Source organism: Musa acuminata, chromosome BXJ1-4 (genome assembly GCF_036884655.1).
Source record: "Musa acuminata AAA Group cultivar baxijiao chromosome BXJ1-4, Cavendish_Baxijiao_AAA, whole genome shotgun sequence".
NCBI lineage: Eukaryota > Viridiplantae > Streptophyta > Magnoliopsida > Zingiberales > Musaceae > Musa > Musa acuminata.
In genome coordinates, this window is record NC_088330.1 from 29,616,423 (window position 1) to 29,633,629 (window position 17,207).

Sequence of the window (17,207 nt, forward strand, 5' to 3'; positions counted from 1 at the left end):
ATTGGAAATGTTCAAACTATTCACCAATGGAAATTATCATTTAGAATCCTAAAAGTAAAAAAAATGGATCAATTCAAAGGTTTTAACAAAATTTTGACTTATTTTGACTAAGTTTAAACTCAGTTACATTGTTTTTGAATAGTCAAAAAAAATAATATGACTAGGTATCAAATTTTAAAATTGGTTTCAAACCAATTTAGAAGCTCAAATGATACAAAATGTTGTGGAAGTATCAAATTTTATTAAAATGTAAAGAAATTAAAATTTTCATACTATTCAGAAACTGAAAATAACATAAAATTATGAATCAAAATTATAAAAATAGACAAAAAAATATATATATTATATTTTTATCCATCTTGGACTAATTCAAAGGTTTGTTAAAATTTTACATTTGTTTTGACCAGGTTTAAAATTAGTTAATGCTATTTTGGAATTGCCCCTAAAAACAATGTAATTGGGTGCAAATCCTAGTGTTTTTGGATTAAACTTTTAGAATAGGTTTCAAACTAATTTAGAAACTCAAATGTTACAAAACATTACATGGAAACATCAAATTTTATCAGAATTTCAAGAATTAAAAAAATATATATGGACCAATTAAAAGGCTTCCATGAGAATTTGACTTATTTTGACCATATTTAGACCCAATTATATTATTTTGAATAACTCAAAAAAATAGTGTGATGTGGTCTAAATCTTTGTTTTTTTAATCAAAATTTTAAAATAGGTTTCAAACCTATTTAAGCTCAAATGTTGCAAAACATTGCATGAAAGTATCAAAATTTAAAGAAATTTTGAAGAAAAAAAAATCATACAATTCACAAGCTAAAAATAACATAAAATTATCATTTAAATTTTTAAAAAATAGGAAACAATTATAATTTTGTCCATCTAAGGCCAATTCAAAGGTTTTCTGGAATTTTGAGTTTATTTTGATTAGGTTTAGACCAAGTTACTTTATTTTTTTATAGCCCAAAAAATAGTGTAATTGGGTATAAATCTTAGTGTTTGTTTTATCAAACTTTCAAAACAGGATTCAAATCAATTTAGAAGCTCAAACGTTATAAAACGTTACATAGAAACATTAAATTTTATCAGAATTTTAAGAATTATAAAAAACAATGTGGACCAATTCAAAGGTTTCCATGAAATTTTGACTTATTTTGACCATATTTAGACCCAATTATATTATTTTGAATAACTCAAAAAAATAGTGTGATGTGGTCTAAATCTTTGTTTTTTTAATCAAAATTTTAAAATAGGTTTCAAGCCTATTTAAGCTCAAATGTTGCAAAACATTGCATGAAAGTATCAAAATTTAAAGAAATTTTGAAGAAAAAAAAATCATACAATTCACAAGCTAAAAATAACATAAAATTATCATTTAAATTTTTAAAAAATAGGAAAAAATTATAATTTTGTCCATCTAATGCCAATTCAAAGGTTTTATAGCCCAAAAAATAGTGTAATTGGGTATAAATCTTAGTTTTTTTTTATTCAAAATTTCAAAACAGGATTCAAATCAATTTAGAAGCTCAAACGTTATAAAACGTTACATAGAAACATTAAAATTTATGAGAATTTTAAGAATTATAAAAAAAACAATCTGGACCAATTCAAAGGTTTCCATGATATTTTGACCAAATTTTGACCCAATTATATTATTTTGAATAACTCAAAAACAAAGTGTGATCTGGTCTAAATCTTAGTTTTTTTTTTATCGAACTTTAAAAATAGATTTCAAACTAATTTAGAAGCTCAAATGATGCTAAAGGTACGAAAATGTAAAGAAATTAAAAAATTCATACTATTCACAAGCTAAAAAATAATATAAGATTTTTATTTAATTTTTTTTTTAAATAAAAATTTTATTTTTGTCCATTTAAGACCAACTCAAAGATTTGCTAAAAATTTGAAATTTATTTTGATTAGGTTCAAACCAAGTTACACCAATATAATATATTATCTCTTTTGCGTAACAATTTCAATGAGTCTCCATATTTTAGATATGGATGGAAGGTTTGAGAGGGGTAACATAATTTTCTTCTCAATAAAAAAAATAGATTTGTAAAGATTAAATGCTCAATCGAATAGAATTATTCCGATATAAGATGATCCAACATCTCTATAGTATTCTAGATTATCTTTTGAGGATATTCATGACTACTTTTTGAGTAAGATCAAAGATAGACTAAATGATAATTCTTATTTATTGCTTGAAGTAGAATGAGACATTCCTTTAGTCTGTATTCCACTACAGCAATCTTAAGAAAATATTTTTTTTTAAAAAAAAAATTTATTATAAATGACATGTCAATCTGAACGGGTCCGAACTGACCCGATCCGTTAGCCATCACCCTCACTCGTCCAGAAACTTCCGCTGGCACAAGGCAGAACGAGCTCCTCTGCCTGTCCGTGTGAGAGAGGAGGATGTCGAGCGTCGTTTGCGTGACGGGCGGCAGCGGCTTCATCGGGTCATGGCTTGTCCGCCTCCTCCTGGACCGCGGCTACGCTGTCCACGCCACCGTCATGCACCTCGGTCGGTGGTACTACTGTTCTCTACCCCCTCTTTTATTACCCTAGTGCTCTCTACTCCCGCAGCGACAGATGACTCTGGAGGAGCATTCATGTGATCTATTCCTCAGGGGACGAGGCTGAGACGGCGCACCTTCGAGCCCTCGAGGGCGCCGCCGAGCGACTCCACCTCTTCGAGATCGACCTCCTCGACCCGGCCTCCCTCCTCGCCGCGATCCGGGGCTCCGCCGGTGTCTTTCACCTCGCCTCTCCCTGCACCGTCAACCGCGTCCACGATCCCCAGGTCGATGCCACATCTGCCCTTCAAATCCCCCCACCCCGTTCCTTCTCGCAGCCATTCCAACCCCTACTGATCGATTTGTTTACTTCGTTTCCTCTTCGGACAGACGGAATTACTGGATCCGGCCGTGAAGGGGACGCTTAACGTACTCCGCGCCGCCAAGGAGAGCGGGGTGGGCCGGGTGGTGGTGACATCGTCCATATCTGCCATTTTTCCCAGCCCCGGATGGCCAGCTGATGTCGTGAAGGACGAGAGCTGTTGGACCGACCTCGAGTATTGCCGGCAGAATGAGGTAAGATCACAAAATGTAACGCCGCAAGATTGAATTAGCTGGATTGTGAATTGGATCGTTCGAAATCTCGCGGATTGCATGTTTTGGTGGTTGTCCTCTCCAGTTATGGTATCCAGCATCAAAGACGTTAGCCGAGAAAGCGGCTTGGGAGTTTGCCAAAGGGAACGGGTTGGATGTGGTGGTGGTCAATCCCGGGACAGTAATGGGTCCCATAATACCGCCGGCGATCAATGCCAGCATGACCATGCTCATGCGCCTTCTTCAAGGTCTTTTACTGTAGTTTCTTGCGAAATTGCTAATGATCATTACATTGCTATTCACTGCTCAAGTGCTTATCTCACTTGTGTTGGGTTTCATCTGTTTGGCAACTATTTGCCGATTTCAGCACTCTTGTTGGACAAAATATATACAAGAAATTCTCACTTGAAATGAGAAACAAAAACTTGTTTATCTGCTAGTAAATTCCATATCAAGATCTCACTTCATCTGCAAGACACCACTTTCTGCATTTGTTAGCTCATATATACAACTATCCTGGTCATACAAGTACAATTCAATACCAAGATTGCACTTTATTTCTGGTGAAGGATCCATGTTCCTGACAGTTCCACAACAACATTTGTGAATACACAATGTATTATCAAAAGTTGGATTGTTTTTACCCCAAAAGTTGGATTTTAACTTAGTATATGTATTGTACCCGTGACAAAACTACAGATTCTCTTCTCTCAATATGTATGATGATTTCTAGATTACTTAAGACAGTGGCATCCATGTGCTAGAGATCCGTCCTGGTTACATTCAGCTGATTCAAACAAACATTTCATTCTGTAGCTTCTTGAAGTTTTTAAAAAGTTTCACTGATTAGGCAACGAACAACTAGTCCACATGAGTCTTAGACTTGCTGTTTTACTTCGTAAAAAGCTCTGATTGACTATTACGAAACTCAGTTGCATCCGGTGTCACTATGAAGCCATCCTTAGCTCCTTTCAACTAACTATCTGAGAGGACTGTGATGTCGATCACCAAAAATGAATTTTAATGGTTATTATGCTTTTTTTTTTGCCTTTTTCGTAATGGTGGATCTTCTTTTGATTTATTTTATTACTCTGGTTACTGTATAACAGCGTTATGGTAGTCTGAGCCCACAGTGGCAGGAGACTGGTGCACGCTGCTGCCTTTCTTTACGTTAGGTCATATTTGAAGATTGGAGCTTCTTTCAGACCATGCATCAACTCAGAAGTCCTAACTAAAATCCCAAGATAATGAAAACACTTCAATTTATACCTTTCCAATAATATTTAAATGCTTTAATGAGTCATAGAAAACACCCTATTGAATGGAAGTATTGGGCCTGTTTATCTTTAATTTACATATCTTGAATTAAAATATCCATATTAAACAGTAATTCCAGGTTGTTTTTATCACAGAAAAAGTATCTGAGTAAGAGAATAATTGTGGTCATTCTTTTACCCAGAGAATGGTCCTTTCTTGCTATCGGAAAGTGTGTCTAGTTGCAAAGTTTACAATTTTGTGGGATGCTGAGGATTCTGTATCAGTTTGATGGCATACTGTCAGTGTACTGCCTATATACCAATATTAGACCATTCTGAATTTTTTTATGTATCAGCAGTATTGGTACCATGCTGATCCATACATACTGGTCTACCAATACTTGGTAAGGGTACTAAACCAAAAATGTAAACCTTCTCTGTTTGATTTTTTCTCCTAAACTTTTCATGCTGTATTTAGCTCTTATCCTTTTCATCTATTGCCGCACACAACCTTCTCAAGTTGTGAGTTTATTCCTTTCCATTTAGCGGATCTTTTATCCAGATCAGTATGTTTCCAGTTCTTGTGGGATGACAATTAGGACAAATGTAATGATGATTGGGTTTGAAATATGATGTTTGAGCCATTATGTTTTTCTGTTAAAGCAAATTTATTTGGGAATGGCTCTTTAGCTTGGAAACTCTCCAGATCTCACAGGCAATTCCTCATTGTTATCTTTTTGTCAAAGCTTAGTGAGACAAAAAGACAGTCATTGTTTTTGTTGCAAGAATTATGATAGCAAGTATCCTATAAGGCATCCTGAATTAGGATTGCTAGATGTGTAATGTGTTAAGAGTCATCTGTCTATTACTTAATTCTCTTATCATGCTGCATCCCTCAGATAAAGTAGTATTTTCAGTGTGGTGATTCATCATTTACAGCTTATGACTTTGCAAGAATTGCAAACTCTTACTCCATGGACCATCCAGAGTAATATGCCTGTGGATATATGTCCCATTTGATTTCTGTCCTTCGAGAAATATGAACAGATCTTTTTGATTGAAATCTTACAGAAGTAGCAGATATATTTATTGGGTTTATTCTTAAACTAGTCTAATTCAGGCGTATCTTTCTGTGAGAGTCTCTCTTTAGTGTGGCGATATTTTAATTTCTCAAATATTACTTTATTAGCATTTATTTCAGGTTATCTGTTATCTTATTGGTTAAGCTAGTCATGGTATCACCATCAGCAAAAGTTCTGCAACTCTAATTTTATTAGCTTTACTCAGAAAAAACATGACACTTTGTCCTGGTTTGTTAACAGGTTGCACCGATGAGTATCCAGATTTTTATATGGGATCGGTTCATGTCAAAGATGTTGCTCTGGCGCACATTCTGCTATATGAAAATCCATCAGCCACTGGAAGGCATTTGTGCATTGAAGCCATTTCTCATTGGAGTGACTTTGCATCCAAAGTCGCAGAACTTTACCCAGATTATAAGGTCCCTAGGTACGATCATAATTTCCTAGAAAATAAAACATTGATCTGTCAAATATTTGACATCATCACCCAAACAGGATGGTTTTTAGTTCATTATGACAGACTGACTTCTAATGAAGCTTCTCGCATTCTGGTCTGTAGACTCCCAAAGGATACACAGCCTGGACTATTAAGAGCTCAAAACCCAGCAAAAAAGCTGATCGAATTGGGTATGGAGTTCACATCCATGGAGCAAATCATCAAGGATGCAGTGGAAAGTTTAAAGAGCAAGGGTTATATCTGAATTCTGATTGCTGATGATGAAGTTGTACTGGCTTTGCTCTAATGTCGCATGAACCGTTGCCTGATTACTAGCAAAATGTTGAGTATGAGACAGATCCAAATATATTATTATGGCAGGTTTATGGTAAGCTCTTCTGGTTGATGCCATTATTTGGGGAATGGTTAGCTAAATTACCTGCTTATAATCTTTTCTTCACCTGGTTCTCTACCTCATCATTCTGCATCTTGAACTTATTATGGTAGGCTTATTATACTCTCTACTTCGTCACCACCGCATAGTAAATCGTGTTTAACTAAACTGAGATACTACCCATGGTGTTAGTAACGCCCGAGCAGCGGCGTGGATTGGGACAAGGGAGAGAGAAAGGGTGGATTACTGAGATCAGTAAATCCGTGATATGAAATAAAGAGGTGTTCAGTAGAACCAATAGAGGCAACTTTGATTAGGTTCCTCACGTGTTTGAGGTGCGGGTTCCTACAAACTATTTTACCCGTATTTACTTAATTCAATGCAGGTGCTCCGAGATTAGTTATTAATAGAGCGATCAGCAGCTCATGTATTTATAAGCAGTCACATTTTGACCTTAATCGTCTCTCTATATTTCTAATCCCCGTCTGCAGGCTACAGATACCTTATGGTCTTCTTACGCCACGTGTCGACGTTCACTGCGACCATGATTAGTTTACTTGATGAATCGGATATACATGAAATTAAATATTAAGTTACCGCGATCTGAATTGACTCGTGTTGTTGCCTCGGTTTCCGTGCTAGCCTATAACTGGCGGATATCATTGCTTCCAGATACGTGTTAACCTAGGGGCCGATGACGGTCGCGGCTAACATAGTTTATATTGCATAATGTGGCCCAGAGAGATCGTAAAACAATAATTACCAGAGCTCGTCAACTTCTCTCGTTTATTTCCACTAATCCGCCTCCCGTCTGCGACCCCATCACCTCGATCGCCATCGCCGTCTCTGAGAACAAAGCTTAGCTGAGGAAATGGCGACGTCGATACGCACTCTCCTTTCCGAGCGCCGCCATCCGTTCCTCCTTGCCTTCTTCCTCCTCTCCCTTCTAATCCTCCTCCTCCTCCTCTTCTCTGATGCATCCAGTTACCTCCCCTTTCCCAGAGATGTCCTCCCCTCCTCCTCTTCCTCCTCCGCCCGGTTCCTCCCTTCCCCTCCGATCTCGCTTCCCAATCCCTGTCCGAACCCTAGCAGCGACGCCGGTGGCGAACCCCTCCAAGAAGCGGCGGCCGATGGCGACGATGATGGCGGCAGCGAGGGGGTTGCGGTTAGATGGGAGATTTGCAAGGGCGGGAAGACGTTCCAGGCCGTCGAGTACATTCCGTGCCTTGATAACTGGAAGGCCATCAAGAAGCTCAAGTCGCGGCGGCACATGGAGCACCGGGAGCGGCATTGCCCCAAGCCCAGCCCCAGGTGCGTCGTGCCCCTGCCCCGGGGCTACAAGGTTCCGGTACCGTGGCCCAAGAGCAGAGACATGGTGAGACTGGTTCTTTGGTAAGCAGGCGGTTTTCTTTTCTTCTTCATTTTATATTCTTCCCCCCATGTATCCCGATTTAGTATGTGTGCTAGGTAGTTGTTATTTCTCTCAAAGAATATGATATATCTGTTTCCTTCAAGATTTGCTTTTTTTCTTTTCTTTTTTCTTTGTAGTTATAGTTCTTTTAGTTGTTTAGGTCAATATGTTTGCTAGCAAGGATCATAGTTCTTTTCCGTTTAGGTAGACCTTAATTGTTACCATCTGCTGTCACAATGTTTTATTTGTTTTCCTCTCTGAGTCTACTGTAACATTGGGAACTAATGATCGATGGGCATGGACTTGTCTTTATTCCCTAGATGGTTTGGTGAGTTGAGTTTATGGAACATATTGTCTAATTGTTGCAGTTTATGCTTTTTCTTGAAACGCTTTGTTTCAATTTTATGGTCTGGAATTCCTTCCTATGCACAGTTCTAAATATTTTATCTCTATCATTTCCTAAAAACGTTTACGATGACTTTGTGTGCCTCAACAGATTGTGCTTTTCTGAAAATGTGATTTCCACACCCAGCATTTCACGGCCGCATTGCTGTACTATGGAAAGAATACTTGACCAGCTCGGTTGAAGTGTATATTTGCTTTTTCATTGCTTTTCCACCCTCAGAATATTATTTCGTTTTCTAGAAGCTGATTTATCAAGATACAAATGTGGACTTTGATAATTCTAACAAAATCCAATATCCTTATGTTTTGATTCAGAACTTCAGATGCTACAAAGTTGGACCCTCATTAAATATTCATGTTTTAAAAACTTGGTGCAAAATATTAGAGGAGGTGTTCCAACTTTTTATCAGTTCATATATTTACAAATGTAGCTTGGTCTAGACTCTCTCCTGTGATACTTAACAAATTTAACTATCATTTGATTTGCAGATTTGGTATGATAATGTGCCTCACACAAAACTTATTGAATATAAGAAAGACCAGAACTGGGTGCGTAAATCAGCTGATTATCTTGTTTTCCCTGGAGGTGGAACTCAGTTTAAAGAGGGAGTCTCGAGCTATATTGAGTTCATTGAGCAGGTATACTAGCATCTTCAGTCTTTTAGAGATTCTGTTTTTTATTCCAATAGGAAGAAATGTATCTACATTATGTGTGTTACTCAAATATATTAAGTGTTTGATACCTTGAGAATTCTTTCTTTGTGTCTTTCTTTTCCTGCTAGAAACTCTTTGTCCTTAAAATATCTTTTGTTGAATTTAAGGCAGTTTTAAGGTCTCTGTTGCTTAATAAATCTCTCTTACTGCACCATCTCACTATTCACTATTCATATTACTAAAAATGATTGCATGACTTATTACTCTTCTGTTTTATTTGTTTTTGAAAATATGATTTATTCTAAACCACAACAAACATTTTCTTTGGTTTTTTTTTTTTGAGGCAAGACTATCTTCTCCATATTTATCCTGGGTAGGATGTGAATTCAAATTCTTATAGCCTATTGAATTTAATATCCTGTCATGAGTATGTGTTAACCATTCCATGGAGACACAGGGCCTTCTCGAATTAACTGGGCCCATTTTGATTGAAAAGGTTGGCTGATGATTATGATAATGTTACTTCAAATATCTCTAATAATATGACCTGTCTAGTTAGAATGAGGATATCTGATAGGGGAACAGTGGTTTGAATTAGAAATGATTACTCATGGAAATATCTTAACGACCATTTATTACCAAAGCACCACTATGAGTTAAGATAAGGGACTAAATCAGAAAATGTTGTATGCAAAACCCTAAATTCTGCAAAATTTGAGAAAATAGATATTCTATAATTATCAATGCAAGAAATGTGTACATGCTATTTTAATTAGACTTCCTTGATTTCGTAAAAACAATAAATCATAAGTCTTTTTGGCAAATGAAAACATTTTGCAATTTACTTGGAAAAAAAAATATTCACAATGGTGTTATTGTAGTTATCCTACTCTTGATGATGCACCCACTAGAGTCATCTGGATCTCTTGTGGAAGCCATATGCTTACAAGAAAAACTTTTGCCATTGTCATTTTTTTTTTGTTATTTTTTTTCTTAAAGAAACACCGCCAATTTCAGTTTGAAGTTCGAATAAAAAAGATAGAGGGTTGCGTTAGGTCACTGACAACCAACGTAAATCTCATGAACATAAACCTTAACTGATTTTATAGATCTTACTGCTGGTAAAAGATCTATGTTGCCGACCCCAAATAATTAGGACTTACGGCTATGTTGTTGTTGTATTTTTTTCCTTAATGAATACTTAATTTTGGTTTTATTTTTGGAGGTTTAGTTTTGATACAACTTTAGTTGATAAGCATTTCTTTTAGCATTGGGATATTTTTTTCCCTTCCAATGTGCAGTTTTTTGGCATAGAAACCAACCCATTCTAAAACAGGAATCTTTGTGGCATCCATATAATTATCACCTCAGGATCATTCTTGGTTGGTTAATCGATTAAGTATGAACTGAAATTGCATCATCTGATTTATTGCCATTATGTTGTCATCTAGATGGCTTCAGGCAACCATTGGAGGTAAATGAACAAGTTTTAAACTTCTCTCATGTTAATTTTATTTCTATATCTTTAATGTTTATCCTTTCATGGAAATCTTAAAGCACCTGTTGGATGACAAACTTTCTAAAGCTGTTGTGAAGCTTTTTTTTTAAATGTATATCTCTTGATGTCATGAAATATTTTAAACAAGATATCTGAAATAGTGTCATTCATAGTTTTCATTTTGACCAGATTCTCCCAATTGTTAGTTGGGGAAGACGCACAAGGGTTATCCTTGATGTTGGTTGTGGCGTTGCAAGCTTTGGTGGATATTTGCTTGATAAGGATGTCATTACCATGTCATTTGCCCCAAAAGATGAGCATGAAGCTCAGATACAATTTGCATTAGAGCGGGGCATTCCTGCTTTTCTTTCAGTAATTGGAACTCAAAGGCTTGCATTTCCAGATAATGTATTTGACTTGATTCATTGTGCACGATGTAGGGTCCACTGGGATGGAGATGGTATCTGCTGGACTTTGGTCAATTTGGTTATCTCCTTATATAGTCTACAAAACATTTGCTATTTTTATATGATTCCTTTGTCCATGCAGGTGGGAAACCATTAATGGAGCTTAATAGGATTCTTAGGCCTGGAGGTTTCTTTGTGTGGTCTGCAACACCTGTTTACCGTGACGATGGAAGGGACCAAGCTGTCTGGAATGGTTAGTTTGGTCAAGTTTGTCAAATTTGTCAAATTATATATTCACTGTTAGGGCTAGAAATTGGTTAGGCACTGTCAGTTCTTAGTTTTGTTGATGTTGTGTATAGTAAGGATTGAAGATATATCAGGCATATGATTAGTAAGTATTTTCGTTACCAATGTAAGAAGGCATCTGATCCTTTATGTAATCTTATAGTCAAGAAAACTCGCCAGACTTATTTTTAACAATTCTAATACTATTGACTACATTATCATGCATATTAAAACTCTGCAGTAATTTTTGGCTGACAGGAGTTCTGTTTTTAATATATTTCCTGCAGCTATGGTGGCATTGACAAACTCAATTTGCTGGAAGACAGTTGTGAAATCTACAGATGCGTCAGGAATTGGAGTTGTGATATATCAGAAACCTGTCACAAATACCTGCTATGAGGAAAGGAAAGAAAATAATCCACCTTTGTGCATTGAGAAAAATAGACCCAGTATCTCATGGTATTGTGGGCTGGTTATATTGTTCTTAATATTTTGATATTATCTAATTGTTTGAAACTGCTTTAATTGCTATCAATTGCAGGTATGTCCCCCTTGACAGTTGTCTCCCAAGGATCCCAGTTTTAAGCTCAGATCAACAAGACAATTGGCCAACTTTCTGGCCTGACAGACTTAATAGTAAGTCATCAAGTCTATCAGAAGAACAGAGTAACAAATATGCTGAAGAAAAGTTTATCGTCGACATGAAACTTTGGGAAAAGCTTGTAACCGAAGTATGTTTTCATGATCTTGCTATCAACTGGTCCAATATCCGTAATGTGATGGATATGAACGCTGGCTTTGGAGGGTATGTATGGTTCAGTATATTATGTGTAATCTTGCATGAACTTACCTTGAACAGAACAAAGTCATTGCTTTGTTATATTGGCTAACAAACACTTTTGTGTGCGCATATCTGTCTGCATATATTTGTATATGTAAGCTTATATGATCTTTCTGATAGGTGCATATTCATCTAGATCTGTATGCATGTATGCATGCACAGTGTATTTGTTTTGCTCTGTCACCCAGAGGATTTTATCAAATAGTTGTGTAATAAATTAATTCTAACAAATTCTGTGCATTAAAAGTTCTTTCATAATATTGGGGGTATATTAAGAGATTTATTCTTCTGTCCAGATTTGCAGCAGCACTTGTAAACTGGCCTCTCTGGGTAATGAATGTAGTACCTATTGATGGTCCAGATACCTTGCACATTATCTTTGACAGAGGGCTCATTGGAATATACCATGACTGGTGTGAATCTTTTGATACATATCCTCGGACATACGATATGCTGCGTTCGACTTTTCTTTTTGAGAATTTGACAGAGAGGTAAATTGAGAATATCTTGTTTTAGTTAATGAAATTTTCTTGTGTGATTAAATTGCTGGTCTTATGACATTCTCTTTTCAGGTGTGACATTTTAGATGTAGTGGTAGAAATGGATCGTATACTGAGGCCGGGTGGATGGGTTTTCATTCAGGACACCACGGAGATGATAAAAAAGATGCGTCCCATACTACACTCTCTTCATTGGGTCACCTCCCTTTATAAACAGCATATTCTTGTTGGTAAAAAAGGTTTTTGGCACCCTGACAGCGAGTTATCTACATAATAAGATCGAGACGATTACATAAAATCAACTTTTGGTCAAAGCACACATTGATTTTTCCTCTTGGTACCAGTTGATCTTTCTCGACAGGGTTTCTAGGAGAAGTCAATATCATACCTCCATATAGAGTTCTTGCCTAGATTCATTGTCCTCATGTCTAGAGGATGATTACTTTGGCTCAATTAAGTCAGAGAGCCTTGCTAATTACTGCATTGAGCAGTTTCAGATGAAATGATAAATTTGTGCTCGTTTTGTTCACATTGATGCTATATTGTTGTGGGCTGATATTTTCAGATAATTGAGCATTTTTTCATTCACTTATTTCATGTAATTAGGGCCAAGGAGTCATATGGTGATGGTTCTCTCCTTCAAAAAAAATATTTCCTTGTATTGAAGTTGAAGCTTCCGTTGTCCCGTATGCAGATATTGTTTGACCCTTTCATCGAGTCGATCTGCTTTGTCGAGCTTTTGTTGGCAATTTGTACTTGAAATTAATTGGAATTGAAAAGAACTTCCTAATTTGGTGCTAAAACATGCAAACCAGTTGGGAGGATAATCTGATGTTTCGAATAAGGCACAGGCCATTTTTTTTAATCTTTCTACCTTGGATATCAGTGTTTTGATGGCAGCTGCAGCTCCGAATTTGATAAAGAGATTCTCCACAAGATGATGCGACGGTAGGTCGTGTTGGTGGTCTAATAATCCTAATACCCTTCTGGATTATCATGTCGACTTGTGTTCAAATTCAAAGGCAGATGAAACGAAGGACATCTTATGAACTCGATGCGAGGAAGGATTATCATCCTGTAACAATGTACAATTTTTTTAAAATGATTTGTTATTTTCATCACGTGATTTATTTAGATTGATGATTCACAGGCTCATTTTTATCCTTATCAAGGGTTAATTATAGATTATTTTTTGTAATTAATTATCTTTAGTATCTTCATTTTCACACTTTCAAATGCTATATTGGAATCCTTATACTTACGAAAATAAAATATTGATATCCTTATACAAAGTTAAAAAGATCATTTATAAAATTAAAAATCAAAAGAGAGGATTTTGTTATAATAACAAGATTAAATATTTTATATTTGTAAGTGTAAGAATTTTAATATAATTTTTAAAAATATCACGATACCAAAGATAGTTAATTACATGAAATATTATATAATCATCTCTCTCAGAATCTAAATCTAAAGCTTTTGCTTGCTTTGAAAGAAAACATCTCAAAACTGTGTGCCAATTAGGTAGAGCATATGAGCAAGCATTACCACTTAAGCAGATGCAATATATATGCTGTTGCTGAACTTGCAAAGGGAAGGTTACCAGTGAGTGTCTCATTGCTTTGACAGCACGAACCATCGAGTATTGTGCTGGTGACGCACAACTTGTAGTTCAAGCGACTAAATAGTTTGCTTGGATATGCGATCTCTTCGTGGCAGGGGAGGACAGTTGTATCCTATCTTCTTCATCTGGGAGTTGGTCGATGGCAACTCCTTTTATGATTCTATGGTTTATGTTGTTTTTATCTACTGGCTTACAGCACTCTCTTGGTGTGCGTTAGATGACTAGCGCCGGTAGAGCTAGAGTTTATTTGAGGTTCAAGGATTGGTTGCTAATGTTTTGATTGTTCAATTCCACGATTGCTTCTTCCAGCAATTCAATATAAATTATTTATTACTTATTAGAATTTATCAACATCTTAGGAAAACCTTCAAAATCGAGTTAATTTTGATCTAATTTGGTCAAAACTGAGGCACTAATACATTTTTCTTTCCTCGAGTGATTCAATAATTTTATTTTGAGAAGAGATAATTAGAATGTTTAGCTTTTAGTAAAGACTATTTAGGAAAAGTATAGAAGCGAGGAGTGGGTACTCCTAAGTTGTTTTCAAGATTTCAATCAAATAAAAAATAAACTACAAATAAAAAAATAAACCATTCATGACTTTCACCATCAAAGAAAAAAAAAAGAAATTTTATTCAAAATGAAGACATGATACATTCTCTATTGTTCCTAAGAATGATTCATTCATGACTCTAATAACTCATTTTTTACTCTTATATGTGAAAATAATATTCTTGAATAGGGATCATAATAAATTTTATGATAAAATTTATTTAATTTATAATTTAAAGAAGTTAATATACAGACTAAAATAAGTTTTCAGTTTATAGTACACTAAATTTCATTATATTATTATCTATTTCCATTTTATTTAAAACATTGTGAATCAATGTGTACATATTAAGGTCATTAAAGCAAAATAATTTTCTTGGTCTTATATATTGATGACATTTTACTTGCTAGTAATTATTTAGGTGTGCTCCGTCAAACAAAATATTCTTTTTCTCAAAATTTTTAGACAAAAGACTCATGTGAAGCCTCTTATGTTATTGACATAGAAATTTATAGAGATAAATTTAAAAGATCATTAGGATATTCAAATTAAAATTTTGGTGAATGTGTGGAAACTACAAATTAAAATCACAGTGAATAATAAAGTATCTTACTATTAAAGATCACATAGATATTAATTAAATAAATATTCATCATTGTACTTATGATTATGGATCTCATGACTAAAGGCTTACCAGCAATATAGTATAAGGATCATATTGAACATATAAGGATTGTTAGTTCATTTAATATTTGATGTAATATATTATTTTCATACTTTTAGAAATAAAGTATTTTATTTTATCCACATAAAGTATGCAAATAAAGTTTTTCTGAACCTTAAATAACTAAAAATTATTTATAAAATAATTAACTCATAAAGTTAACTTGCAAAATGACTAGTGTTGATTTTATGGTCATACAAAAAGTATTTATCTCTTATCATCATTTTATGATGTTGTGAAAAGTGGGAGAACTCTCAAAATCCCTTAATAGCAATTTTAATAATATTATAATCATAATGATGATAGGAAGTTGTTTAATGGTCAAATAAAATTATTGTTACTAGTCAAGTGTGAAGGTTATCAAAATTAGTATGATGGATGACAACATTAAGCATGATATTAAATATTTTATGAAATATAATTAATTGGATTCCTAATCCAACCTACATCAATCTATAGCTATCCATTAAGGCATAGATATCTTAGGAAGACACCAATTATTTTGAAGTGTTTCAATCCAAGGATTAACAGTGTGTTCATAATTATTTATAAGTGTAATTTAATTAATTGAGTTTCAATGTGCTCACACATAGGCTTTTATTTATAGAGAATTCCCCTTTTTATTTATGAAGAAAACCACTTGCCTTCCCATCTTCTCCCCCTCTCTCTCTCTCTCTCTCTCTCTCTCTCTCTCTCTCTCTACCCCTGCTTTCATCTTGCTCTCATGTGGCCGCCGTGGGTAAAGGCCACCCCATCCTCCACCGCCACCGGAGCTACCTGCCGTTCGCCCACCTTCTCCTCTCCCACTCTCAAGGACATCCAGGCCCTCCTCCGCGACGACCCCCACCAACCTCTCGCCTGCCCTGCCCTCCGCCGCGTTATTCACCGGGCCCGCCTCGCCTCCTCCGCCCTCCGCGCCCTCCGTTCCGCCTTCGCCTCCGCCGCCCCCTCCTCCGATCCGCTCGACCGCCGCCGCCACGGTCTCGTCCTATACTTCACCTCCCTCCGCATCGTCCGCCGCACCTTCGAGGACTGCCGCGTCGTCCGCTCCATCCTCCGCGGCCTACGCGTCGCCGTCGACGAGCGCGACCTTTCCATGGACTCCCGCTTCCTGGCCGAACTCCAGGTCGCCCTCGGCTGCCGCCAGCCCACCCTCCCCAAGCTATTCCTCGCCGGCCGCTGCCTTGGCGGCGCCGATGAGATCCGCCTCCTGCACGAGTCCGGCGAGCTCAAGGCTCTCGTCGACGGGATCGCCTCTTTACCGCCTTCTGCCTCCGACTGCGAAGCTTGCAGTGGCGTGCGCTTCGTTCTCTGCGCCACGTGCAGCGGTAGTCACAAGCGGTACAGCGATAAGACCGGGGGCTTCCGGACCTGCGGTGAGTGCAACGAGAACGGGCTTGTCCGGTGCCCTGATTGTTTCGCCGCAGCCCTCTGATTGAGATCGCTGGGGACTGTCCGGCAAGATACTTTTTTTTGACTCTTTTTCATATGTTTGTTATGGGAGAGAAATTGGAGATGGATGACGGTTGTAAATTAAGTTGTGGGTTGAAACCGAGTGAAGACGATTAACAAGATTACAAACATATATGATTACTGTGTATCTTATAGTATATATATATATATTTATTTATTTATTTATTTATATATATATATATATATATATAATAAGATACAAACGTGCGACGTTGTCGACGAACTAACGCCGCCGCTTGGTGGGGGTCTAGGTGGTCGGAGAAGTGCTCAGGTGGCAGCGCCGCGCCTGGAACAGCCCAAGCTACAGCGTAGTCGGAGTGAGTATGCGAGTTGGACTCGTATAACGAGTGGGCTTTATGGGCCTTCGCCTGTTTGGCCCATCATAGACCTGTAGGCTCTGTCTTTACGACATGGAACCGAGTCTTATCGGGCGAAACAACTCCCCTAATTCCCAATTGTATCCACATGAAAGCTTCACACCAATCATTATTAGACTTCGGTACACCTTTCCATGTATACGCAGACGTCCACAACTT

General features: G+C 36.7%; 3 protein-coding genes across 3 annotated transcripts; all 3 read left to right on the top strand.

The window, feature by feature from the left end:
- Positions 1–2,364: 2,364 nt before the first annotated feature.
- Positions 2,365–6,294, top strand: LOC135651959 (cinnamoyl-CoA reductase CAD2-like). The gene is made up of 6 exons (XM_065172635.1): positions 2,365–2,542; positions 2,649–2,821; positions 2,925–3,110; positions 3,214–3,376; positions 5,707–5,893; positions 6,026–6,294. Exons 1-6 carry the CDS (start codon positions 2,434–2,436, stop codon positions 6,165–6,167), a joined length of 960 nt encoding a protein of 319 aa, XP_065028707.1. The 5' UTR covers positions 2,365–2,433; the 3' UTR covers positions 6,168–6,294.
- A 640-nt stretch (positions 6,295–6,934) lies between these two features.
- LOC135651953 (probable methyltransferase PMT23) lies at positions 6,935–12,885 on the top strand. Its single transcript, XM_065172626.1, has 8 exons — positions 6,935–7,671; positions 8,602–8,751; positions 10,454–10,724; positions 10,814–10,924; positions 11,244–11,415; positions 11,498–11,761; positions 12,094–12,288; positions 12,370–12,885. Exons 1-8 carry the CDS (start codon positions 7,168–7,170, stop codon positions 12,569–12,571), a joined length of 1,869 nt encoding a protein of 622 aa, XP_065028698.1. The 5' UTR covers positions 6,935–7,167; the 3' UTR covers positions 12,572–12,885.
- Positions 12,886–15,855: 2,970 nt separating this feature from the next.
- Positions 15,856–16,786, top strand: LOC103982027 (uncharacterized protein At5g39865). The gene has a single exon (XM_009398819.3). It carries the CDS (start codon positions 15,923–15,925, stop codon positions 16,631–16,633), a length of 711 nt encoding a protein of 236 aa, XP_009397094.2. The 5' UTR covers positions 15,856–15,922; the 3' UTR covers positions 16,634–16,786.
- The last annotated feature ends 421 nt before the right edge of the window (positions 16,787–17,207 follow it).